Source organism: Hippopotamus amphibius, chromosome 15 (assembly GCF_030028045.1).
Source record: "Hippopotamus amphibius kiboko isolate mHipAmp2 chromosome 15, mHipAmp2.hap2, whole genome shotgun sequence".
NCBI classification, from domain to species: domain Eukaryota; kingdom Metazoa; phylum Chordata; class Mammalia; order Artiodactyla; family Hippopotamidae; genus Hippopotamus; species Hippopotamus amphibius.
This window is the reverse complement of record NC_080200.1, coordinates 26,535,950-26,560,523: the sequence shown is the minus strand read 5'-3', so window position 1 is coordinate 26,560,523 and position 24,574 is coordinate 26,535,950. Positions and strand designations below refer to the sequence as shown.

The 24,574-nt window shown below is 54.6% G+C and overlaps 1 protein-coding gene across 1 annotated transcript in view; it reads left to right on the top strand.

Annotated features, from left to right (window-relative positions):
* The window catches only part of WNT3A (Wnt family member 3A), a 59,222-nt gene extending 37,242 nt beyond the window's left edge, over positions 1 to 21,980 (top strand). Inside the window, exons 3-5 of the mRNA XM_057708142.1 lie at positions 3,296 to 3,561; positions 9,137 to 19,133; positions 21,730 to 21,980. Of these exons, the coding sequence (XP_057564125.1) occupies positions 3,296 to 3,561; positions 9,137 to 9,616 (746 nt within the window). The 3' untranslated portion in view covers positions 9,617 to 19,133; positions 21,730 to 21,980. The remainder of the gene's footprint in view (positions 1 to 3,295; positions 3,562 to 9,136; positions 19,134 to 21,729) is intronic.
* Positions 21,981 to 24,574: the final 2,594 nt, after the last annotated feature.

Below are 24,574 nucleotides of genomic sequence, written 5' to 3'. Positions count from 1 at the left end.
CTGAGAGGGCAGCGGGGAGGGCAGTCAGCCTGTGTATCAGTCAAGCAAGAACTGGAGAAGGGGCTGGGCAGGGCCAGATGGGCTCTGCACAAAGCGCTCCTCCTGTGGTGTGTGCGAGTGTGTGTGTGGGCACATATGTGCATACTTGTGCGAGAGTGTGTGCATGTGTGTGTGTCTGTGGATGTGTGTGCATTGCATGTGTGTGGAAGGGTGGGGGGAGCTGGACGCTGGAGGTGCCTGTCCCAACTAGGAACCTCTTCTGGTGCAAGTGGGAGATACTGAGGGCCAGGAGAGGCAGGATGGGCCAGGGCCACCTCGGGAGGCCAGAGCAGCCTTCAGACTGGGGCAGTCCCCAACCACGCTGGCAGTGGGAAGCTGATAAGGAAGAAATGAGGAGTCCCTTTCTGGTTTTGTAGCTGGGTACTTGCCACCTGGGAGTTTCCAGAAAGCAGCAAGCGTCTGCTCTGGGCAAAATATGGGGAGCACACATGTTGGCTGGAGCCTGCAGAGGACCATCCAGAAGTGCTGGCAAATCCACGGAAAGAGTCACCGAAAGCAGGGTGGGGCCTGACAGCTCTCGGGAGGCTGGTGCAGAGGGCACTTCCTCAGGCACATCCCACTCTGTGTGTTCTTGGTATAGGAGTAAATGTGCTTTCTTCACTGGCAGGGGTGTATGCATGTATACAAAGCTGTGTGGATGAGTCTGAGTGTGTGGCCATTGCTGGCTGGAACCCTGTCTTACCATTTTCCTGCCTCTGCCGCCTGAGTTTTGCGACACACATGTGCAGCTGCAAACCTGGGAGCAGGTGAGACCATGCAACTGGATGAAGTGTGGGGAGCGACTCCAAAGAGTGACCTCTGCTCACTCCCCAGGGTGGAGCCCGCCTGTCCATCACCCTCCCAGGAAAAAAGCTTCCTGGGCATTGATGTGGGGTGAGAAGATAGCAGCCCCCTGTGACAACTCTCTTGTAGCCACTTGGAACCCAAGCACTGTCCAGGCCTGCAGTGGGGCCTCTGCCCAGTACGAGCTCAGGGACACAGCAGGGCACACACCCCTTGCCTGGCACAGAAGGCCCTGGTTGGTCCTGTTCCCACATCTCTCCTGCTCGCTCCATAGCCCATAGCTTTTTTTCTTTTTTTTTTTAACCTGGGATTTTAAAATTCCTGCTAATCAGCAGGTAAGCTCCACAAGGTCATCTTGCTCCCTGATGTTTCTTCAGCAGGGTTTGGCAAACAGCAGGTACTCCCCCACAAGGGTGTGGAATGGTGAGTTGAGGAGTGAGTGAGTTCTATCAGCTCGCACAGAACCCAGGACACCCCCAGGCCCTTGTTCCCCACCTGGAGCAGATCGTGGCTTGGTGCCCTTGAAGAATTGTTTGCACGCACTCAGGATGCATGATGCACTCATTCACCCTGTCTGGGTCCAGCCTCTGCAAAATCCAGGCTGTCCACCACATGCCCTGTACTTCCCTCTAGTCCTGCCAGCCCAACCCCGCCCCACCTGAGGTCCTGCCCTTGTGGGCCCCCCATGCAGAATACCTCTGGCCCTTGCTTTTCCTCTCTTGACTTCCCGCGTGTCCTTTGAGACCAGCTCCTCTAGGCTTCTGTCTACCAGGTTCAGGCTAGGCTTCCCACACCCACCCTGCAGCCAGCTTCTCCAAGGCAGGCCTCCCTTGATGCCCTCACATCCTGTCTGACCCAGTTTGGCCCCACCGGCTTTTTCCTCCCAAGCTCCAGCCATCCCTCACTGGCCTTCTAAAAGCCAATGCCACATCCCCTGACTCAGTTTCTCCATGTGTAGGAAGAGAAGGCTGTGTGCAGGGACCTGGCAGCTCCAATACCAGGTCCGAGGCTGCCTGGATGCAGTTCCTGGCAGGCATTCAGTTCCAGACCCAAACACGTGGGGCCAGCACAGGGTGAGGTGCAAAGAGAGGCACTGACCTTCAGAAGGTTCCAGAAGAGACAGCTCTTCAGTTGGGCATCTCAGTACCAGATGTCCAGAGTGGAAGACAGGAAGAGTGTGCAGGCAGAAAAAGAGGCGCAAGTGGGCAGCATATGGGCCAGAAGCCACGCCCTGGGCAGAGATGCTGGAAGCTTCCAACCAGGACATCTGGGTAGGGGGGCTCCACCGTGGGCTGATGGGACACTAGAAGGAGGCTATTTTTTTTAAAATATTTATTTATTTAGGCTGCACCAGGTCTTAGTTGGGGCGCTTGAGATCTTCATTGCCACATGCGGGCTCTTCAGTTGCGGCATGCATGTGAGACCTAGTTGCCTGACCAGGGATTGAATCTCGGCCCCCTGTATTGGAAGCGCGGAGTCTTAACCACTGGACCATCAGGGAAGTCCCATAGATGGAGGCTTCTTTGTCTGCCTTTTAACCAACCTGCATGATTATTTTGAGATTCATGGCATGCTAAACAGAATTCCATTTCATTGATAAGCCACAATTTTTAATTGAAATATAATTGACATATAACATATTAGTTTAGGTGTACAACATGATTCAATGTTTGTATATACTGTGAAATGATCACCACAATAAACCTATTACCCTACAGTTACAAGGTATATTCTTGTGATGAGAACTTTTAAGAGCTACGCTCTTAACTTTCAAATATATAATATTATTAACTCTAATCACCATCTGTACATTGTATACCCACAACTTTATTTTATGCCACAATTTTTCATCCATATACCTGTTGATGAACATTTTGGAGCTGCCTGTTTGGGACTATTACAAATAATGCTGCAGTGACATTTGCTTCCTGGTCTTTGCATGGACACAGTTTTCCTCCAGGGTAAATACCTCAGAGGTGAATGACCAGGTCATAGGGGAGGTGTATGTTTACAAGAAGCTACCAAACCGATTTCCAAGGGGAAGCACCAGTTTCCTTCCAGCCAGCAGTGTACAGCGTTCTGATTTCCCCACCTCCTCAACCGCCCTGGTTATGGTCTGACTTTCTGATTTCAGCCGTCCCTGCGGTTCTCCACGACAAGTGTCCAGCATCTTGCCTTGGGCTCCTTAGCCCTCCGTATACTTTCTTTGGGGAAGCTCTCCCTCCTCCTTGGGTCCTCACTCGGGGACGCGCGCTCCTGTCCCACCGCGGCCCTGCCTCCCCGACTCCGATGACTGTACCGCGGTTACCGGTTACCGCACTGCAAGTCTAGCATCCCACGCCCACTGGGGGTGCCCAGGACCCAGCCCGGGAAGAGGCAGCCACGACCCCACGCCCAGTCTCACCGCCTCAGCCCTGCCGGGTCCTGCCAACCAGATCTTCTTTTTCCGCAGCCACCCGGGAGTCCGCCTTCGTGCACGCCATCGCCTCCGCCGGTGTAGCCTTCGCTGTGACGCGCTCGTGCGCCGAGGGCTCCGCTGCCATCTGCGGCTGCAGCAGCCGCCACCAGGGCTCGCCCGGCGAGGGCTGGAAGTGGGGCGGCTGCAGCGAGGACATCGAGTTCGGCGGGATGGTGTCCCGGGAGTTCGCAGACGCGCGGGAGAACCGACCGGACGCGCGCTCGGCCATGAACCGCCACAACAATGAGGCGGGGCGCCAGGTATGTCCGCGGCCCCCTCCGGTCCCGGGGTGTGAACCCGAGAGCCCTGAGACCACACCCCCTGCGGTTCCCTAGGAGATAGAAGCCTTCTGAGCAGGCTGTGTGCTCTGGTCCCTTGAGGGGTGTGGCCTGGCGGAGGCAGGGTGGTGGGCTGTGGGAGGGATGTACATGGTGGCCAGGCTGCAGGTCTGCCCACCTCCTGCCCAGGGGTGTCTGAAACACAGCACTCTCCAGTTGCTCCAGAGGTCTAGGGCATTCCCACAGGAAGCCAGGTTCACCTGTGCCGTTGGGGTCACAAGGAAGGAGGGATGGGAGAAAGACCTGCTCTGCAGGAGCTCCTGCACATCCAGGGAGGGAGACAGCCAGGCTGCTGCACCACAGTGTGGTCGGTTCTACGATGAAGAAATGCACACTCACAGGGTTATCTGGGCATAGTGGAGAGGTCAGACCCAGGCTGGAATCTCAAAAAAAAAAAAAAAACTTCTACTTGCAGAGGTGGTGAGTGGAGACAAGCAGAATAATTGGCAGTTATCTAGGTAAGGGGAAGCCAGGAGAGCCTCTGGGTAGCCCAGAGGTGAAAGAATGAACGTGAGTGAGACCAGGTAGAATATGGAGAACAGAGAAGAAAGAGATTTGGGGGATGGAGAGGCTGGCAGAGAACAAGCTGTAAAGGGCTTTGTGAGCCCTTATGAAAAGGATTTAGTCAGAGGGTCAGTGGGGAACTGCTGATAGGAAGTGATGTGTGTAGGTACTGAAAATTGTCCAGTAGAGTTGGCCCTGGCCTTGGCCAGTGGAACCAGGGCACTGCAGAGGGCTGAAGAGTGAACATTTAACTTCCAACGACAGGGAACTAGGTGACTCACATTAATCTCCCCACTAAAGACGAGTACCAGTGTAGGATGAAATGTAAAAAGCACCCTTTAAAAGTATAGAATACTCACCTGTATACAGTTACCTGATTTATCATAGGGAAGACAGTGCAGTGCAGAGGGGGAAATGGTCTTTTCAGTAAATGGTGCCCAGTCAACTGGATAACAGTGTGGAAAAAATTAATCTTGACCCCTACCTCACACTATATAAAAAATCAATTTCCCATTTCCAAATGGGAAAGATTAAGCAAAAAATGTTTAGAAGAAAACATAGGAGAACAATTTTGTGACCCTGGAGTAGGCAAAGATTTCTTAAACAGGCCAAAAAGCACTCACAGTGAAAGAAAAATGTGATAATGTGGACTGTATTAAAATTTATAAAAAGGCATCACCATGAAACTAAAAAGGCAGTCCACACAGGAGGAGATGTTCACAATATATACACCCAACAAGTATATGAAAGTTGTAGTATAAAAAGAACTCTACAAATAATAAGAAAAAGACTGATAACCCAATAGAAAAGTTGGCTGAAAAATGGAAAGCCACTTAGAAGAAAATCTAGAAATGCCCAATAAATATGTGAAAAGGTGATCAATATCATTGGTCATCAAGGAAATGCTGTTAGAATATATACTCTGGAGAGGGGAGAGGATAGCAAGTGGAAGAGAGCATGATGAGAGTTTCTGAGGAGCTGATGTTCTGAGGCTGGTAATTTGTGAAATTTTGTCATACTTCACACTTATTACACATAAATTTTTTGCATATATATTACACTTCCATAAAATAATTATTGTGTCAAATAACTAGCCATACAGTGAGTAATTAGCAGTCAAAGGTCCAGGAGAAGACAAGACTCTGAGCCTGGTGCCTGGGGCAGCTTTTGTCAGGGGTCGTTTGCTGGTCTGAAAAAAAAAGTGCATATGCTGAACTGCATTTTTAGCAGCCTCACAGAGCTAAAAGGAGCCCACCAAAGGTGCTATGTCTAGGAAATAATTCCTCAGTTTAGGCTGGAATCCCAAGGAGTAAAGGAAGATCAGAAGTAGACAAACCCTTGTGCACATGTGCAGGCTAGTAAAAATCTCAAGATTGAATGAATTAAGGTGATCTCAAATTGCTGGTAACCCCATGTACCTGGAAAAAGCAAACGAATCCTCTTTGGAGGATAATAACCTTATGCCAGGCTGAAATTTTTTTCTACAAACAATTTTTCAAACACAACATTCAATACATAATCAGATAACTTGTTAAATGAGCAAGTGACACAATGAGCAATAACCAGCAAAACAAAACAAAACAACAACCACCACCAAAAAAACGACCAGAAACAAGACTCAAATACTGGAATTATTAGACACAGATTATGAGGTAAAAATATGCTTATTTATGTTCACAAAGCTAAAATGTAATATAATAGATTTGGGAGAGAATCACATAGAAATTGTAGACCTGAAGAATGAATGGGGACTTCCAGTAAAAGATGACAAACCAAATACAAATATTTTCCTCTTCATTCTCCTAAAACTCCACTAAAATGATGAAGAATTAATTTTAAGATACATAAACTGTTGAGAACATGGGAAACAGAAAAGGTGACAATGGCAACAAAACTTTGAAAGCAAAAAGCAGATAGATGAATAATTAATATCTTAGTACACTCAAGAAAGCTGAATCTTAAGCCAGTAGAGAACTCTGAGAATCAACCCAGGAATTTCCAGTATCAGATATCTTGAGAAGTAGAGATACATATGGGGCTGAAAACAGAAAGATGGGTTGAAATCTATTTTGAAAGCACTTTTTAACCTACCAGCTCTTCTGTCCAACCTCTTGCATCCAGACAACACCCCCTCATCACTGTGGCAGAAGTCTGGAGGGTTATTCCCAAAAAAGGGTAAGGCAGAAGGTGTCTGGACTGCTGAAGATGAGGCTGCCCAAGTGAAAGTAGTCTGTCTACAGACATATTTATCTTCCTAATCTCCTAGTGCCACAGTGAAGCTTGATTATGCTCTAGGCAGGAGAATGGAAGATTCTCCCCTGAGAATCAAACCAATCCAAGAGAAGAGACTTGAAGATCTTGATGTGGAGATTCCCCCAAAAGCAATGTGGCCAGATAACTTTACAATGAGGCCCCAAGTAGATGAGTCCCTCCCATGTACAGGAGGTTCCAACAAGATTTTTGCTGCCCCACTTTCAAATATGAGCAGGCAGCTAAGGATCACTGAACATCTGAGGAAGGCCTCCAGCAACCACAAAGGTAAAGACCAAAATAGAGAAACAAAAACCAAATTTAAAGGAAAGAGACAGTATAAAGAGAAATGAAAACTTCAAAAACCCATCACTATCCCCAGAGAGATAAAACATTGAATTCATAAAACTGGAACAGGATGTTAATTTAAAAGAACATTCAGGGGGAAAAAAGACACTCTTAGAAATTAAAGATAGGATAGCATAAACAAAAATCTCAGCAGAAAGGTTGGAAGATAGTGGAGACACCCTTCCCACAAAGTAGAGGGAAAAAGACAAGGAGATGGAAAATAGGAAAGAATAGAAAATATGGAGGATCTGGCCAAGAAAGACAATGATGAACATGAAGATGAGGAGCTTGGTAAAGAAATAAGACGAGAAGTTTCCCAGGGCTGAAGAGCAGAAGGTCAGACCAAACAGGTCTTGTAGGTGATTAGCACAAGAAAGGGGAAGACCCACATCAAAACTCATTGTGAAATTCACAGCCTATGACACAGAGACGCCTTCAAGCTTCCCAGAAAATGGTTTGGTTTCATGCAAAGGATCAGGAATCAACATGTCATTAGAGTTTCTAAGAGTAGTGAAAGCTAGAATAAAAGAGAGCAATGCTTCCAGAATCCTGAGGGGGGAAATATTTTAAGCCAAGACTTTCATACCCAGCTAAATCATCTTTCCAACTTTAAGTAGAAAAGATTTGTTTTCAGACATGCACATTTCACAAAATTGACCAGAAGCCCTTTAAAAAAGATGTCTCCAAGAAGATGAAATCCATAGAACACTGGGGTGTTCGAAAATCTTGAAGAGAATATTTAAATAACTAAAGGAGAGTTTGAGGCTGAATCCGTGATAAATACATTAAAAACAGCAACAACAAAATGTTTTATAGAAAAGGAAAAGCAATCATAGCACAGGGCTTAACTGAGTATGACATTTAACACAGCCCCAACACTGTCAGCACTAAATTTTGATCTAACTGGAATTATGCTATAGTTTTTAGAGTAAGAAGGGGGTTGGGAAAAGTGCACATCAGAGTTATGGGGTGAGGTCCGATGGGACTGCCCTGGTGAGAAGTCCGTAGACAATGCCAAACACTGAAAAATCAAGAAGTAGCAAGACAAACATCTCCTTAGAGGTGCAGAGGTGCAAGGTACTGCCTCCAGTGGTCAGGAAAGTGCTATGAATGAGAGGGTGGGGGCAGAACTCCTCTTTTTCTTAACAGGTCTTAGGAACTCTTGAACTCTTTAAAGTATGTGCATATATAACTTTGATGAAAATTAAAACTAAAACAAGAGAATGAGGAGGCAGAGATGGGAAGTGGCAGCTCCTCTTTGGAAAAGTTTGGTCACAAAAGAGAAGAAAATGGAAATTAGAACTGGACTGTGGTGGGGGAATGTAATTTACAGATGCCCCTAAAAAAGTGCCAGTATGAGAGGGAAGCATTGAGGAAACAGCAGGGAGAGGGGGACAGGGTGGAGGCAGCACCTGGACCCAGAGCCCACCTGAAGCCTTAGACCAGCACTGTCCAAAAGAAGCATAATGGGAGCCACCGAGTATTTGCCAATTTCTGGTAGCCACATTTTAAAAGGAAACAGGTGAAATTTCTTTTAATAATTTTATTTAGCCCAATATACCCAACATGTTATTGCAGTAATGCAATCAGTATTAAAATTTTGAATGAGATATTTTACATCCTCTTCTATTATGAAGTCTGGGGACTTCGTATGACCCAGGTGGTTTGCACTTAACAGCGCTTCTCAGTTTGGACCACCAGCCACATCTCAGGACCTCACATGTGGCCAGCACCCATTTTAGTGGCCAGTGCAGTCTTAGTTCTGATTATGTCACAGGACCCTTCACCCCCAGCCCCACTCCTTCCCCCAAAGAGAGAAGGGAAGAGAACCTGCCGTTGCGATGCCCACAAGAGAAACACACACAGTCCTCAGCAACTCCCCTACAATCCCATAAATCCAGCTTCCTGGGCCCTGAAGGTACCCTGCTCAAGCCACTCTCACTTCCCACGCTCAGGTCAGCCCCCAGCCTTGCCACCCAGCCCATCTCCTCTAGACTGAGGTCTTGGGTTTCCCCGGTTAGAATGAAAGACTTCCCTCCTGCACCCTGGCACTTACCTGTCACATGTTACAGCCTCTTCTTTCCTTCACTCAACATATATGACCAGAAATAGACCCAGCCCAGGAGGGGGCCTCCCAGGGCCTGCCCTCCAGGAATCTTGGGTCTGCCTGGAGAGCCACAGGGCACAAGAGCCTGCAGCACCCCACCAAAGGGTGGCACAGGGAGAGGGCACCTTCTCAGTGGGGGAGTCCTGGAGCTTTATGGAGCAGGTAGGGGGATTGGTTAGCCAGGTAAGTTGGAAGGGGATTTACAGGCAAGGAGCACAGCCATCCTCTGGTCAGATGGGGAGAATGAGGGCCTACCCTGATGCCCCCTCCCCACTCGCGCTCCTGCAGGCTATCGCCAGCCACATGCACCTCAAGTGCAAGTGCCACGGGCTCTCGGGCAGCTGTGAAGTGAAGACCTGCTGGTGGTCGCAGCCCGACTTCCGTGCCATTGGTGACTTCCTCAAGGACAAGTACGACAGCGCCTCAGAGATGGTCGTGGAGAAGCACCGCGAGTCGCGCGGCTGGGTGGAGACCTTGCGGCCACGCTACACCTACTTCAAGGTGCCCACAGAGCGCGACCTGGTCTACTACGAGGCCTCGCCCAACTTCTGTGAGCCCAACCCCGAGACGGGATCCTTCGGCACCCGCGACCGCACCTGCAACGTGAGCTCGCACGGCATAGACGGTTGCGACCTGCTGTGCTGCGGCCGCGGCCACAACGCGCGCACAGAGCGGCGCAGGGAGAAGTGCCACTGCGTCTTCCACTGGTGCTGCTACGTGAGCTGCCAGGAGTGCGCGCGCGTCTACGACGTGCACACCTGCAAGTAGCCGGTGGGGGCGGGGCTCCTCCGTAGATGGGGCGGGGCTCTGGGGTGGAGTTCCTGGGGGGGCGGGGTCCTCTATGGCAGGGCAGGAGTGAGGCTCCTGAGTGAGACAGAGTCCTTCCCGACAGGTGCAGGGCCTTCGCTGGGATGAAACGCTAGGGATGGGGCTCCTGGAGGGTGGCAGGGTCCTCTCTGGGGGCGGGGCTCCAGGGATGGAGATTTCGCCTGCCATTACCGTCCTCCTTCGAAGACTACATGGTTCCATCCGCGGGACCTCCTCTGTGTAGAGCAGTAACTCCTGGCAGAAGGAGCTGTGGAGAACCTACGGGGGGCATCTTGCCTTCCTACACCTCCCACTAAGGTCTGAGGCCCATCCTCCAACGATGCGGGTGCCTGGAGGCCTGTGGCACTCCTCCCTCCGTCTGATACCTGCCAACGCTCTCAACTAGGAGCCCTATCAAGGAGAGCCTTTGCCGTGCAGAACCACAAGAACCTCCTGGGCTTGGGTGAAGGAGATAGGGCCTGGCCACAGTAGGGGCTTGGAACACGAGGCCTGGCTCTGTCCTGGTTGCCCAGTGCTCGGCATCAGACACCCAAGCCCTCTTCCCAGGGGCTGTTCTACTGTCACCCAGGCCCCATAAAGGCGCCACTCAGGCTGATCGGCTGTGCCCTCTACTTTGCTGACAGAAGTCCTACGCCTGGCTCTCCCTCCTCCCTGCCTTCATGTTCCCACTTGCACCCCATCCTATCCACAGAAGAGGAGCAAAGCCTGTTGCAGTCTTGCTGTCGCCTCCCTCTTGGCCCCAGCACCTCTCCACCTCCCCCATTCGCAGCTCCTTGTAAGGGAAAGGCGAGAAGCGGGCCTAGACTCCAAGGCTGCCCAGAACCACAGGCCGGCACTGCTGTCTAGGTCCTACTCAGCTCCATACCCTGCCTTGGAGGCTCACTTTGGGTTGGGTTGTTTGGGAGAATTGGAGCTGGGGCACGATCCCACGTTGGTGCTACAGACAGAGGACCCAAAGACCCCAGAGGAGTGGTCTCCACCCCAGCCCCTAGTAGCCAGGATGGACCCCCAGGTCCTGCTGCTATGGCTACAGTGCACCAGACCTACCTGCCACTGGCCATTGTCGTGGAGCCTCTGAATGGCCAGTTGGCTTGTCCCTCCTTGCGTCTGACTCATCCATCCTGTGTGGGAATGAGCGAGGCCGATGGACCCCTCAACCAATGCCCACAGGGACTTTCTGCCAGGTGCTGCCATGCCAAGACCGCTTCTCCTCAGCCTCTGCCACTGTGAAATGTTGCCCAGCCCTCTGTCCCTGAGGGCCTACCCTCTAGGCAGGGGGACAGAGACAGTGGCGAGGGGGGGACAACCTGCACGCCCCTCTAGGGATACGACCTTCTTCTGCCTTGAATTTTGCATTTTGGGTTTTAATTTTTATTTCTGATGCTGCTATATCCACCATACACAGGAGCTAGACAAACAGATGTGTTGTTGTTGTTTTCCTTTTCTTTCTATGAAAGAAATGATTTTAGTCATAGCTTGTGAGTTTCAAACAATGGGGAAAGTAAAAAACAAACAAACAAAAAAAAGAGAGAAAAGAAAAGAAACAAAAAAACAAGCCTGTGGATTGTGCTGGATTTTTGGTGGTGGGGTCAGCAAGGCATGGGGCCTGGATTGGTCGTGACCCTCTGGGAGGGGCCGCGATAGGAGAGTGTGGTGGGCATGCTTAGCTCGGAGACTCCTGGGGCCTCTGCAATGGCCTCCAGAACCAGAATTCCAGGGGAGGAAAGAAGACTGGTCACTTCAAAGAAAGGAGGAAACAACCCGTGGTCTGGAAGTCTGGGACGGGGTAGACTGGAGACCTGGGGAGAAGACCCCAAATGGATGGACGTACAGAGAAAGGGGGAAGGAGGCCTGCCTGCTGCAGGGGAATGTGCAGCAGGTAGGGCACCGTGGCAGCCCCCGTTGGGGAGACCCCACCCTGAGTCAGTGGTGCAGCAGGACATCCACCAAGCCAGCTGAAAGCCACTTCCCCAGACATCCACAACACGCTTCACTCAGTTGACGTTTGAGCACCAACTATGTGGCCGTGCTCCCAGGGACTGGGGACATGGCCCCTGTCTGGGGTCACCTTCTCAGCCCGCCATGGGGCATTCTAGGAGCCCAGTCTGGTTGGGAGGCAAAACATGTTCCCTCAATCTGAGGCTCACAACCCTGAAGCCTAGAAATCAGGCAGGCACTTCTCTCTGGGCCTGGCCTCCTTCTATCTGCTGCAAAGGCCACTTTAGAAGTAGAGCTCATGCAGCTAAATTCCAGTTGGGAAGTCACAAGGGACATCCCTCGCTGGCAGAGAGCTGCTACATGAAGTCAAGAACTCCCAGGGGCTCCCTCCTGCCTCTGTCCATCCTCAGGCCAGAGGCCAGAGCTGACCCTGGACCTCTGGCCTGCCCTCCACCATAAGGCATAGCTCAGGTGTGCAAGACTTGGCCGGGGGTCTGCAGTCTCTAAATGTATGTCAGCCAAATCCTGCCATCATGCTCAGAACCTTGGCATGGGGATATTTCCAAGGTAGACAGGGGGAGCCTCAAGGACAAGTGAGGCATCCTGTTGGCAGAAGCCTCACGTTGTCCCTCCATGGCTATAGCCTACATCCACCCTCAATCCAGGGTATTCGGGGTATGTAGGGCTGGGTGGGCCTCTGAAAACGGAGGCTGCAGGAACCAGGGGGTAAAAGGGTGGCTTTCTCAAGGCCACACCTTCACCTCTCCAAGCCAGCAGCAGGGTCCTTGCTTCTCTCTCTGTCTTTCCATGCCCCCTCCTCCCCACTACTACCACCACCTCTGAGCCCTGCCCTGATATCCAGCCAGACCCACCAGGGGCCGGAAAGTTGAGGAGGCAGGAGTGGAGGAATAGGCTGGGACAGGTGGAGGCTGGGGGCGAGACAACGCTGGAGCTGAGGGGAGGAGGCCTAGCCCTCTCCCTCTCAAAGGTCAGGCCTAGCACAGCCACCCTGTGTGAGCCATATGCTGGAAGCGGGGTGGGGGGCTGGGGGCAGACAGGTGCCTCATAATTGTGAGGTCCATAGTGGCTGAGAGCAGAGGGAGGGAAGCCCAATTCAGCTGGCTCCGTGGCTAGACATCAGGACCACATGGTATCCTTGAGGGCCAAGGCCACCCTCTACTGACAGAGGGCCATGGCTGCCTGGGCAGCGGTCCTGGACAGGGCTGTGCAGACTCAGCAGGGACAAGAACATCCACGCCACACGGAGCCCTGCACTGGGAGAGAGCTGTGGTAGGGTATGGGGAGCTGTCTGGTGGATGAAGTGGGAGCACATCAAGGGAGGGAGGGAGAAGGGTGGAAACATGGTGATGGGAGGTCTTGGCTTCAGCCCTCAAGACAGGACCCAGGGGACACCACCCCCTCCACCCTACCGGCCACACTGGTCTTTGCTGGAGGCTCCAAGCCACTGACAACAGAGCCAGAAGAGGCCCAGCGAGGCTAAGGGACTAGAGAAAGACACAGGGCTCTGAACTCCCAAAGCCCCTGCTCACACTCCAAATGGTGCATCAGCTTCCTGGTGTGGCACACTGACGTCCCACCCCAAACCCATGGCCTTATCGCTCGCAGCTCACTGTTCCCCACCAGCAGGTCCATTTCAGGCCAGGTCACCCACTGTTCCAGGGTTGTAGCTGACCACCGAGGATTCCCAGCTGGGTCCCCAAGGGGTCGGCTGGGGCCAGATGGGCTGCAGGCAGACACTCTACAAAGAGGGAGACAGTGATTCAGCGCACAGGGCAGTGTCCGAGACTGGAGTGCAAGTGGCCAATCTCACCCACGGGTGTGAGTCACGGGCATGGAGGACCCCAAGCCCACACAGCCACGAGGCAATAGAGCCAGATCAGACAATGCCACACAGGGGTCAGGCCCTGGAGGTAGGATGTGACAGATGCCCCACTCAAGCCGCCTATGGGCCACATCCACAGTGCACAGACAGTACAAATGGTGCAGCACCTCTAAGTTAAGGTCTGGGCAGGAGTTGCCCTAATTGGCACCTGCTGGGAACCAGGTGCCAGGGGCTCCACAGATGAAAGGGTAAGAGAGACAGGCTGGGCAGGGGGTGGAGGCATAGCCACAAGGTCATGAAGGTGAGATGCCAAGAGAGGAAGCAGGAACAGAGCTGGGCCTCCTAAGGGAGCAGAGCCCAGATACCCAGAAACTAGATGGGAGCTACCCTGGGAGTTGATGCAGAGGTACGTTCCGCCTACCTGGTCTCAGCTCTCCAACAGGTGAGGCCCCAGGCTCCCACTCACCATCGCCGTGGCTCCGGGGCAGAGAGAGGCAGAACCCCACCAGGAGAGGCCCATAGGTGCATAGGACGGGCCCCAGTAAATGGGCAAGGGGAGGTAGCAAGAGCCTGTGTGGATGAGGAGGCAAAACCCTCAACTCTCTGCCAGCTGGGAGCAAGCCTCACCCAGGGCCTCAGTTTCCCTCCAGGTCAAGAGGAAGTGGGATGAGGGGGCTCCCCAGGGCCTCTCTGCCCCTGCCTTTTGCTGATGTGAGATATTCCATCCACAGCCCCCTCTGGAGCCCAGCTGGCCCCCCTCACCTGCCAATATTAGCGCGTCCCCATGAACCCTGGCCCAGCCCCTCAGCCCACCACCCTCTACTCCCAACTCAGAGGGAGGGCAGAACACAGGGCAGCCCGTCTGGGCCTCAGAAGCCACCTCTCCAGGGAGTTTACAGCCCCTCCCGCCAGCCCTGAAGAAGGAGGAAATGGGCCTGGTGGGCCTGTTCACAGGTAGTTGAGACAGGAGAGGAATAACCATATTAAAGGCCCGGAGGTAGTAGGGCCTCACCCCACCAGGGCCCCCCTTGGCCCAGCCCCCTGCAAATCTCACACCCCCAGGGCAGCAGCTTTGAAGTCCTGGAGGGGGTGTGGCCATCCCCCTCCTCCTGGGACCCCCACAGGTCCTCCCCTTCCCCCTCCTCCCCATACTCCCACTTTCTGGGTCCTAAGGCCTCAGTTTCCACACTTCAGGGATGTTCTGAACCACCCCATCCCCCCACCCCTATGCTGGGACAGAACTTCCAGGGCTGGGACTCCCAGAGCAACAGGCAGGGCCAGCTCTGGATTCCCAAGCCTGGTACAGGGGGCCGAGGACCCCCAGCCAGGTTCCCTTGTCCCGCACAGTGATGGTCCCCACCTCCTCAGCACAGCCTGTGCTGGATGGGCTTCAAGGTCCTGCTGGCCAGGCCTTTGCCCCTGTCCTGAGGGTCTGGTCCAGGAGACATGGCACAGCCCATCCTGAGGTCTGGCCTGATTTGGGGGGGGGGGGGGGTGTGGCCCCATTCCCTCAGCTTTCGCCTTCAAGGGCCTACCCCTCCTTCAGACCCCTGTCCCTCCCCAAGCTGCTTGGCCCTCTCGCCTGCAACTCATCTCCCTGTTTAGAACCCTGTGTCCCTTCATGAAGCCATCTGGTTGGGACACCCAAGAACAAGGCATCCTGGCAGTCAGCAGCTTCCTCTCCAACAGGCCCCTGGCCTCCTGGCCTGAGCAGGAACAGGGCACCTTACCCACCCACACTGCCCTCCAGCTTCAAGTTCAGCTTCGGTCTAGAACGTGGACAACCTCCCAGGGTGATGTCCAAGGCTTAGAGGAAAGGGACCGCCATCCCACCTGGGTGGGAGTGCCACCAGCCCTTCTGTTCATAGACACTGACAGGTAAACCGAGACCTACCGAATGAGGCCTCTCGCCCCAGTGTGAGTTCATGAAGGCAAAACTGCCCCATTTTCTCCCTCCTTATCCCACCATAAAGTAGGGGGATGGGGAGCAGCTGATGAAGGGCGCTCCCACCTGCCACACCCTTCACTCCCTCCCCCCCCAGGTGACCTTGGCCCCAGAGATTTGGGCAATGGCCCCTTTGATAATTTGTGGGTCATCTGGGTTGGCTCTCAAAAGGAGGTGAGCATGCGGTACAGTTTCTATGGCTCTGACATCCTCAGTCTGGGCCCCTTAGGCATTCTATACTTCTGAGAGGTCTATCCTTACAGATACCAGGACCCAGCACGGTGCCCAGGGCACTGGGGAAGCCCTGGGGAGGGCCCCAGCCTGGGAGCTGCCGCTGCTGGCCTGGCAGCTGGGACAGGAGCTAGTCAGAAGGTGCTAATTGATGTTTAGATCCAGGCTGGCTCCTCAATCATGTCTTTCTCTCTCTCTCTCTTTTTTTTATTTGAGTCTCTGGAGCACACAGTAAACAGTCATTTGGCTCTCAGGGCCCTGCAAATTGGTGTTTATGGTATAAGGACCAGGACTCGTCCACCCAAACACGGCAGGCTGGGAGGGAGGTGCTGGGCCGGTAGGGATGGCACGCCCTCCCGCCCATGGAGGCCCGGCTTTGGGAGGGCCTTTCCTCCACTCTAAAGGAGGAGGCAGGCCTGCTCCCAGCAACCCCTGAGGCCTGCAGCCCAGCCTGAGACAAGGAGCCAGCCAGTTCACCCACCAGCAATGGGCCGGCACTGGCCAGAATCCTGCCAGCTGGGCACTTGTGTGGTTGGAGATGGCCAATACTTGAGGCATTGCCTTTAATCAAGGAGGGCTTCTAGGAGGAGGTGAGTTTCTGGGACAGAGAGGAACCCCAAAAGGGAGATCTGAAGATTCACCAGTGCCCTCAGATTCCCCAGGGTTCTGTGTCCAATCACAGCTCCTGTCTGAGCTCCTCCCAGGCTTCCATCTCCTTCAATTTTCTCCAAGTTCCTATGGCAGATGTCAGGACCCTCTACACACATACCCTCTCCCAACCCCAGAGGCCATCTGCAGAACTAAAGACAGGAATGCCGGTGAGGCCCGGGCCTTGATGCGAGAGGTTGCATGGTGGAATTCCAAGACAGCAATGGGGAGGTCTTGGGAGAGAAGGGGGACTTCCCAACCTGTCTGCCCCTTGCCTGACAACCGGACTGCGGAGAGGCAGGCAGGCCTGTATAGAACCTCCAGCAGGGCTCAACGGTCTTCCCAGGCTCCTTAGCTCCCTCTGCTGCCTACAGGTTACAGGGGTTCACTCCACCTCACCCTGGCTTGTCCAGCCTGTCAGCCTGCAACCTACAGAGACGCAAAGCCAGGGGCCCTGGGGAAGGCTGTTTGATGTTTCGATTTTGGAAGGAGCCCCAGAGAGCACATGTGCTTCTTCCCTGAGTGTGCTTTTAGTTCCCAGGTCTGGGCCAGAGAACAGGAACCTTGGGAACAGAGGACATGGGTTACACATCCCCAAGCCAGCCGCCTCCTCTGTTCAAGAAGGAGGCTTCCCAGTGCTCATAAGTTGGAGTTGGAGTGCCTCAGCCTGCACCCCTCACAAACTGGTGCCACCCCGAGCTAAAGGGGGATCTCTAAGCCATGGCTGGAGAAACTAACCTGGGCAAGACATGGGGTACTCAGCACATTAGTCAGGGCGGAGACTTAAGGAAAACTGAGACCGCACACCATACCTTCTGGTCCTACCTGCAGTTCACTCTCACTGTCCTTCACCCTTGCCTCCATCCCTCCAGTCTCAGGCATCCCCTGGTCCCTGCTGCAGCCTTCTCACCACCTCACTGCTATAACCTTTGTAATTCCTGTATCACTGTCCCCTGGGGACACTGGAAGGTCAGTGCCAGCTGCACTTCAAGGGCCCATGCAAAGCAGAGGAGAAGCTGTGTATGTGTTGCATGTTGGGAGTGGGGGGCTCTGGTGCCAAGTTGGCCCATCCCCAGGGCTTCAGGCCTCTGCAGGGGCCCTGACCAGCTCCTAGGGCTCAGCTATCTCCCCAGCTGTGGACCCACTTCCCAACAGATCCACCCTCCCCAGCTCTAGTCCCTAGGCAGGCCAGTCTGAGTAAGCCAAATTATCAGAATGCAGGAAGGGAATGCCCCTTGTCTAGGAGGAGATTTGGGGAGTGGTTGGGACACCTGCAGTGGGCTACCCCTATAATACGTGACTCAGTATCAGCTGTCCCTGCAGTGATGCCAGGGGCTCCCCGTGTGCATGCCCACCATAGAGCCTCATCCCAGCTCCTACATCAGTGCCCTCAGGAGGTGGCCGTGAGGAAGGGTGTCCCAGGTCTCAGGATGACAGCCCAGCAGCTGCTCACATTGCAAACAGGGAAACTGAGGCTGGGAAAGAGGCAGGCCTTGTCCCAGCCTCTCAGAGCCAACAGCACATTGAGGACAAGCGGGATCCATACCTGGGTCACCCCTGCCCTGGGAGCCCACCGGGAAGGGACCACATCCAGCACGGGCAGCTCCAGCTGCGCAAGTGTCCAGGAAGAACAGGTGCTGCCCGGGACAGGATCAGGGTCAGTCTGAGATCAGAAGTCAGCCTGGCGCTTCAGAGCTGGGTCTGGCGCTGCCCCTTGCCTGTCTCCAGAGGGCTGGTCTTTGTAGATGTCCTCCACGGTAAGGGGGATGGGTGGCCTCGCCCAGGCTCCTGGACACCCCTGCGAGTGCAGCATTAGCCCCCTGGTCCCCAACCCATGCCTAGGAGCCTCAGGTCTGAGTCTCCCACCCATTGGACCATCGGGGAGCTGCCCTGGCACTTCCCAGGAGGCCACAGCCCTGCCAGCACTTGTTTGACAATACTGCTGCAGGGGTGGGGGTGGGGGGTGGAGATTGGAGACTTCTAGCCTCTCAGATGGGGAAGATGGACACCCCAGCCCACAGCTGATGTGAGGAAGCTGGTGGGGCTCCGACCCAGCACCCACCCACTCAGACTAGGAGGATAGTGTGTCCTCCTGCAGGGAGCTCAGCTCAGTTCGCCCCAGGGTAGCTGAGGATAACAGGTACGGTGGGGACTCAGGGAGGGGAGTGTTGCTGCAGGTGGGAACACTGCAGGTGAGAAGGACACCGCAAGTGACAACGATGCAGATGGGAAGGAGAGGGCACAGGTGGGGAGGATACAAGTGGGGTCACTGCCGGTGTGGGTGCTGCAGGTGGGGACAGTACAAGAGAGCATACTACAGGTGGAGCTGCACACAGCACAGGTGCGGTGCCTCAGGCTAGGGCACACTCAGGTGGTTCAAACCCGCTCTCTTCCTCTCCCTGTCGCACGGCCTGCCCTATGGTGGACAAAAAGAGTGGAGTTTTGCTCCTGACCCCAGGTTTAGCCCTTCCTCTGGGCTGACTCTCAACTGTGAGCTGAGCCAGGCCAGACCCACAGGGTCCAGCTCCTGTATCCCAGCCCAAGGCCGACATGAGAAGTGGGACAGGCCACCATCCGTTCTGATATGCTTCCACAGCCAGCAGGTTCAGGAGCAGGTGCGACCACGTCCTGTTTCCCCTCCCATGGGGCCTGGGGTCCCCGAGCAGGCCCATGGGTTGAGGGACATGAGGACACATCTGGACCCTGGAATAGGACCAGAGGCCTCGCCGGGGCTCGAACCCAGCCTGGCCTGACTTGCTGGGAGGCAGCAGCACCAGCCCAGCTAACACCCCACCTGGACAAGCCCCCGGCACGGCCAGAAGTCTTGATCTCCGGGTCCACTCCAGTGTCAGGTAGGTGTTCTTTTATATTTTCCTTGTCCAGTTAATGAGGAATAATTTCTCTCCAAGATCAGAAGCAATGCTGGCCTCCTTGCACCACCTGGCCCGCCTGCTCAGGCTCCCCCAGCTCTCAGCCTGGCTCTGCTCGGCCTCTGGGCCTGAACTCCGCCTGTTGCCCTGATGTCCAGGCTCTGGGCAGGCAAGCAAGCATCCATCCCTTTGGGCGCAGCAAGATGCCCTGGCCTTCTCTCTTCCTATCAATGGCAGAACAGGCTTGCTTTGGTCAGGGACTCACCTTCCTCGGCCTACCCATGTCTCCCTCTCTACAGCCAGGCCTTTGAAGGATCAGATCCCAGACCTTCATGTCCCTGGCTTCTCACCTGGCAGGCCTTTGCCTGCCCACTGGCCTCCCTCACAGGATACCCACCCCCTTGAACACACCTGGGGAGCCAGGTGCCCTCCAGGGCAACCCTGGCCTCTCCCTCACAGACAGTCCTAATGGGGGGGGGTGGTAGGAGGTAGCAGCCTGTGCAGGAAGAGGCTTGAGATCCCCTCTGAAGAAGGGGGCTCCTCGGGGCAAGTACCCAGCTGGGCTTCCAGGTAGGGGTGGGGTGCTGAAAAGGGCAGAGCCAGCCCACCATGACCTGGGAGCCAGAAGCAGCAACCAGGCCCCCAGGCTGGAGTCAGGATCTGGCACAGGCTGGTGTCCCCAGAGCCAGCCTGCCCTCACTTGGTGGGGACAGCAAGCCACTTCAGAGCCTCACGATCTCTGCGAGATCTTCACACTCTTGGAGAGACCAGAGTGGGGAGCATGGAGCTGGACCCCAAGGCAGGGTGACAGGTGCAGGGGCAGCCCTCTGGGGTATGAGGGAGGGGGCACACGGGCAGGCCCTGGCAGCAGATGCTGAGACACTGCGATGCCTTTGGCTGGGCTTTTTAATTAACCTTGGCCACTCTGAAGGGCCCCAATTAAGTGGAGAATGTGATGGCAGAGTGAGGTCAGGCAGAGAGATGGGTTTTAATTAAAGCACAGAAGGTTCCCAGCCAGGGTAGCAGTGGCCTAGGCAGGAGCGCCCCCATCCGACCACCTTTGCCCCAATCTTGCTCCAAAGGGCAATGGCGCACCTCAGATGGCAAGAGTAAGCACTGCCTGCCCTTGGCCAGGCAGGACACAGCACGGAGCCTGCAGGGCCTGTGACCTCTCATCCACTCTGTGTGGCCCAAGATCAGGCAGCTCCTCTTTGAGCCACTGTTGCCTGCTGGCTGCCCCCCTGCTCTCCTTCCCATCTTTGAGCATCTATGGTGTGTCCACTGCAAAAGCCCTGCTGGGTGGCAGAGGACAGACAAAAACAATGACACAAATAAATGTACTAAATATGTTCGTGTGCAGTGGAGGAGAGTGGAGAGAGGGGCTGAGAGAAGCAGGGAGGGCTGTTTTAAATGGAGAGTGGGGTGCAGAGGAGCACAGGCCCTTGGAAGGAGGGAAAAAGGAGGGAGCAGGCTCACCTGAAAGGGGGCAGTCAGTGTGAAGGCCCTGGGCACAGCTGAGCTGCCTGATTACCTGCAAACTAGAATGAGAGGGGGCCAGATGGCAGAAGGCTGTGGGCATGGGGGGCTTTCAGCTTCACTCAGGGGGACAGGCACCAAATTGGGCTTCTGAGCAGAGCCACTTGCTAGGTGCCCGGAACCAGGGTGCCTTGACACCCCATAACCCAGACTCCAATCTGCTTGTCGTCCAGGCTCCCGAGCCTGCTCCGTGGGATGGCAAGCTCATGAGTCCTTGAGAAATTCCGTGAATCCCAACTCCTACTTCTGAGGATGGTCCACCCCGGGCCTGAGCCTGAAGCTGGCTGGGGGAAGCGGTGGCAGGCAGGCAGGCAGGCACATGAGTCCTGCTCCACAGCTGCCCATCTTTCTTCAGAGTAGTCCTGCAATAATTGCAACTACAGGGCTAACATTCTCCACGCGTGGTTTCCTCCAGACACGGGGCTTTGGGAGCGATGAATGAAGGAAGCAGGGTGAGGGAGTGTCCTCCAGTATCAGCACGGACCGCCTCCAGTCCCTCCCCTGGTCCCAGCGGAGGCTGCAGGGCAGGGGGCACCCAGGAAGGGGCTGCTCTGACCCCAAGAGCCAGAACCAGTGCAAGGTGTGGCGGTCACAGCAGGGGACACATTCCCAGTGGGGGACACACATCCAGCTGGGCAGGTTAGGGGACCACTTGCAAGAAGTCAGTCACCCTCAGGCTGATGTGTGCAGATACCACCCGGACAGACAGGTGAAAGGAAAGAGGGGTGTCCAAGGGGCCCCCATCCTTTCAGACCAAGGAACCAGCCTGCAAGAGGCCCTGGGGAGGCCGTGACAAATTCCCACAAACGTGGTGCCTAAAAACAACAGAAATTTGTTCTTGCCCAGGTCTGGAGGCCAGAAGTCTGAGATCGATGTGTGGGTAGGGTGTGCTCTGTCTAGAGGCTCTAGGGGCAGATCCTTCCTGCTTCTTCCAGCTCCTGGTGCCCCAGGCATCCCTCAGCTTATGGCTGCATCACCCTAATCTCTTCCTGTTATCACATGGCCATCTCTCCATGACTGTGTCTCAAATCTCCATATATAGGCACTTGTCATTGGATCCAGGGTCATCTCATCTCAAGATTCTCAACTAATTACAACTGCAAAGACACCATTTCCAGACAAGATCCCATTCTGAGGTTCTAGACGGATGTGACTTTTGGGGGACACAATTCTAACTCCCTGCAAAGCCTGTGGGGTAAACCGAGGCACTGCCGCTATCTGGCTGCACCTCTGGAAGACTTCATGCCAGTACATGTCGCCAAGATGCCCTTAGGTCCTAACCCCCAAGAAGATGGAATATATAAGGACTGTCATTTTAAGCCACTAAGGTTTGTGGAACTTGTCACCAGGCCACAGAATGGCCTGGGTTTTTGGAACCCTTAATTCATTAGATGCCTCCCAGGCCAGGCGGGGTCCCTCCCTCCTGCTGCCCTCTGTCCAGCGGTTGAAAGGCAGAGAAGGGCCCCCAGAGAGAAGCACAGACACCAGCCCCCTCAAACCTGGGGGTGAGTTCCAAGAGAACAGCTTAGTCCAGGTGGAAACTAGTGCTGCATGTCCCCTCACAACCTGTGTCTCCCCACCCCCAGACCCATGAAGGCCCCACCCCTCCTCCCTCCCCTCCCCACCACCTTGCTGGGTGCTGTAGCTCCACACCCTGCTCAGCCTGGTCCTGGTGACCTCCTCCTGCTTGCTTCCTGGCCTCCAACCCCTCCCCGGTCACATTGCAGGGACCACCAGGGAAAGCCCCTGAGTCACTGGGGCTCCTCCTGCCCCTCAATTCCAGTTCAGACATCTCTGCTGGGCTCCGGCCCTGCGGCCTGCGTTACTACATCTCCAAGTGGGGCCTCTCTCCCACCACTGACCTCATCCAGAGGTTAGAGCAGGGAGGCTATACAGGCACCAGGGATCCCCTAGCAGGCTGGTGAAGCCCATGGGCCCCTTCTCAGAACTAGGTTTCATTACTGCCTAAAACAAATGATGCACTATCACAAAAGAAACAGATCCAGTAATCAAAAGCTTTAAGACTTTTGTGGCATGTGACTTCAGGGGCGACAGGTTTCTGTTACCTTAACAAGGGTGACAGCTTCCAAGATGTACTAAGTGCAGTTAGAACTTTCCAGACCACACACCTCGAGTGTGTCCTTCTAACTGCGTTCACCTCCATAAAGCCAGCAGACATGGAAGGGAAGTGTGGGGCAGAAGAGGGCATGGGGTGCAGCACTGGCATATACGTCAGCCTAAGTTACCAGCAGCAGAGATGAAAAGGCTGGCTGTGGGCTGACAACCTCTGTAATTTCAGTTAAGCAGGGAACAGAAACAAGATTTCATGGTTCCTGTAACAGCTATGACACATGAAAATGTCTTGAGGTTTCTGTTGCTGACAACAGCGTAGGTCCAGCATATACCGTTCTTTGGGAATGTCATCTATATTCAAAATGGGAGGAAATGCTAAATGTCAGAGGGTCCTAAAAACAAAGATGTGCTTTTTGGCATCCCCGTGAGAGGCTCACTGAGCCGGGCTCCCTGCACTCACCTTACCTGTTGTCTGCCCAGGCAGGGAGTGAGGCCAAGAATCAGGTGAGAAACACCCTTGCCCAGTGGAGCTGCCCTTCCAGGCAGGACCGTGGTGCCTAGGAGAGCTAAAGTGAGCATGTAGGAACTACCCATTCCCAGACAGTGTCCCAGACAAAGGGAGAAAGGCCCTGGGTAGGGAATGGTCCTGGCCTGTCCCAGGATGCTGGGCCAGAATGAGGGGGCCATAGTGAGGATGCAGGGAAGGGAGGGGCCTACATGAGACAGGGAAACTGAGGAAGGAGCAGGTATACTCAAAGGGTCCGAAGGTGAGAGAGGCCCCAGAGCCAGCCCTCCCACATGCGTGGAACTGGGCTATGGTCCTCACATTGCCCCTTGACCGCTGTGTGGCTCTGGGTGAGCCCACCCCTGTGCCTACCACAGGCTTCCCACATGACCTAGCTGCCCCCAGACTCCAGCCCAGGCCCAGGACAAGGGGCAGAGCAGCTCAGGGGTAGAACAGGAAAATGGGCATGGAGGGTGTGCAGGTCCCCTCCTGACACCCACAGCATCAGAACAGCTGTAATAATCCCTGCAGCCTGCACCTAGGAGGGACACGTAGGAGGGTGGGCTTATAGGAGAAGAAGGGATCTGAGCTGAGCAGAGGGAAGGGTGGGGCCCTCTCCACACCCTACCCCTATCTGGACAGAAACCTGTCTCAGGGTCCCCTCTGGGCTCAGGGATTCTATAGAGGCCAGCCCAGTGGAGCCAGGAGCAGGTAGGGGGGTGCAAGCAGGCAGAGGAACTCCCCACCCCACACATACCACCACCATCCAGGGAAGTCTTTAAGAGGATAAAGTTCTGCAACTAGGTCCTGGATGTTGAGTGCCTTAATAAGTAGTGAGCTCCCCATCACTGGAGGAGTCCAAGATAACGTTGCAGCATGCAGATGCACTGAAGCGCCAATGTCTCCAGAGGCAGTGTAGGGCCAGAGGAAGAGCAAAGGTGCTGGCAACAGACATGGTGGGGCCTGAGTTCCAGGGGCTTAATCCTAGCTGTGTGACCTTGGGTGGGCTTACAACCTCTCTGCCTGCCAACAGCCTGGCGCAAATGCTGCCCACCTCACAGGTGTCACACACGGAAGCTGCATGAGGTACCTGCCAGGCCGAGGGTCTTGGCATTTCCTATTCCCTCTCCCTCCGGCCTCTGCCCCTTTGCTCTCACTGGTACTTCTGTCCCTCTAGCCACCTTCCCCAGCGGGCCTTCTTATTCAGCATCCCTGTGTCTGACCTTGTCTTTGGACTCAGGCCCCCCCAGAGGGGAGGAACTTGACCCCAGATCCCAGCCAGGCCCCCACCCTGGGTCAAGCTGAAGGT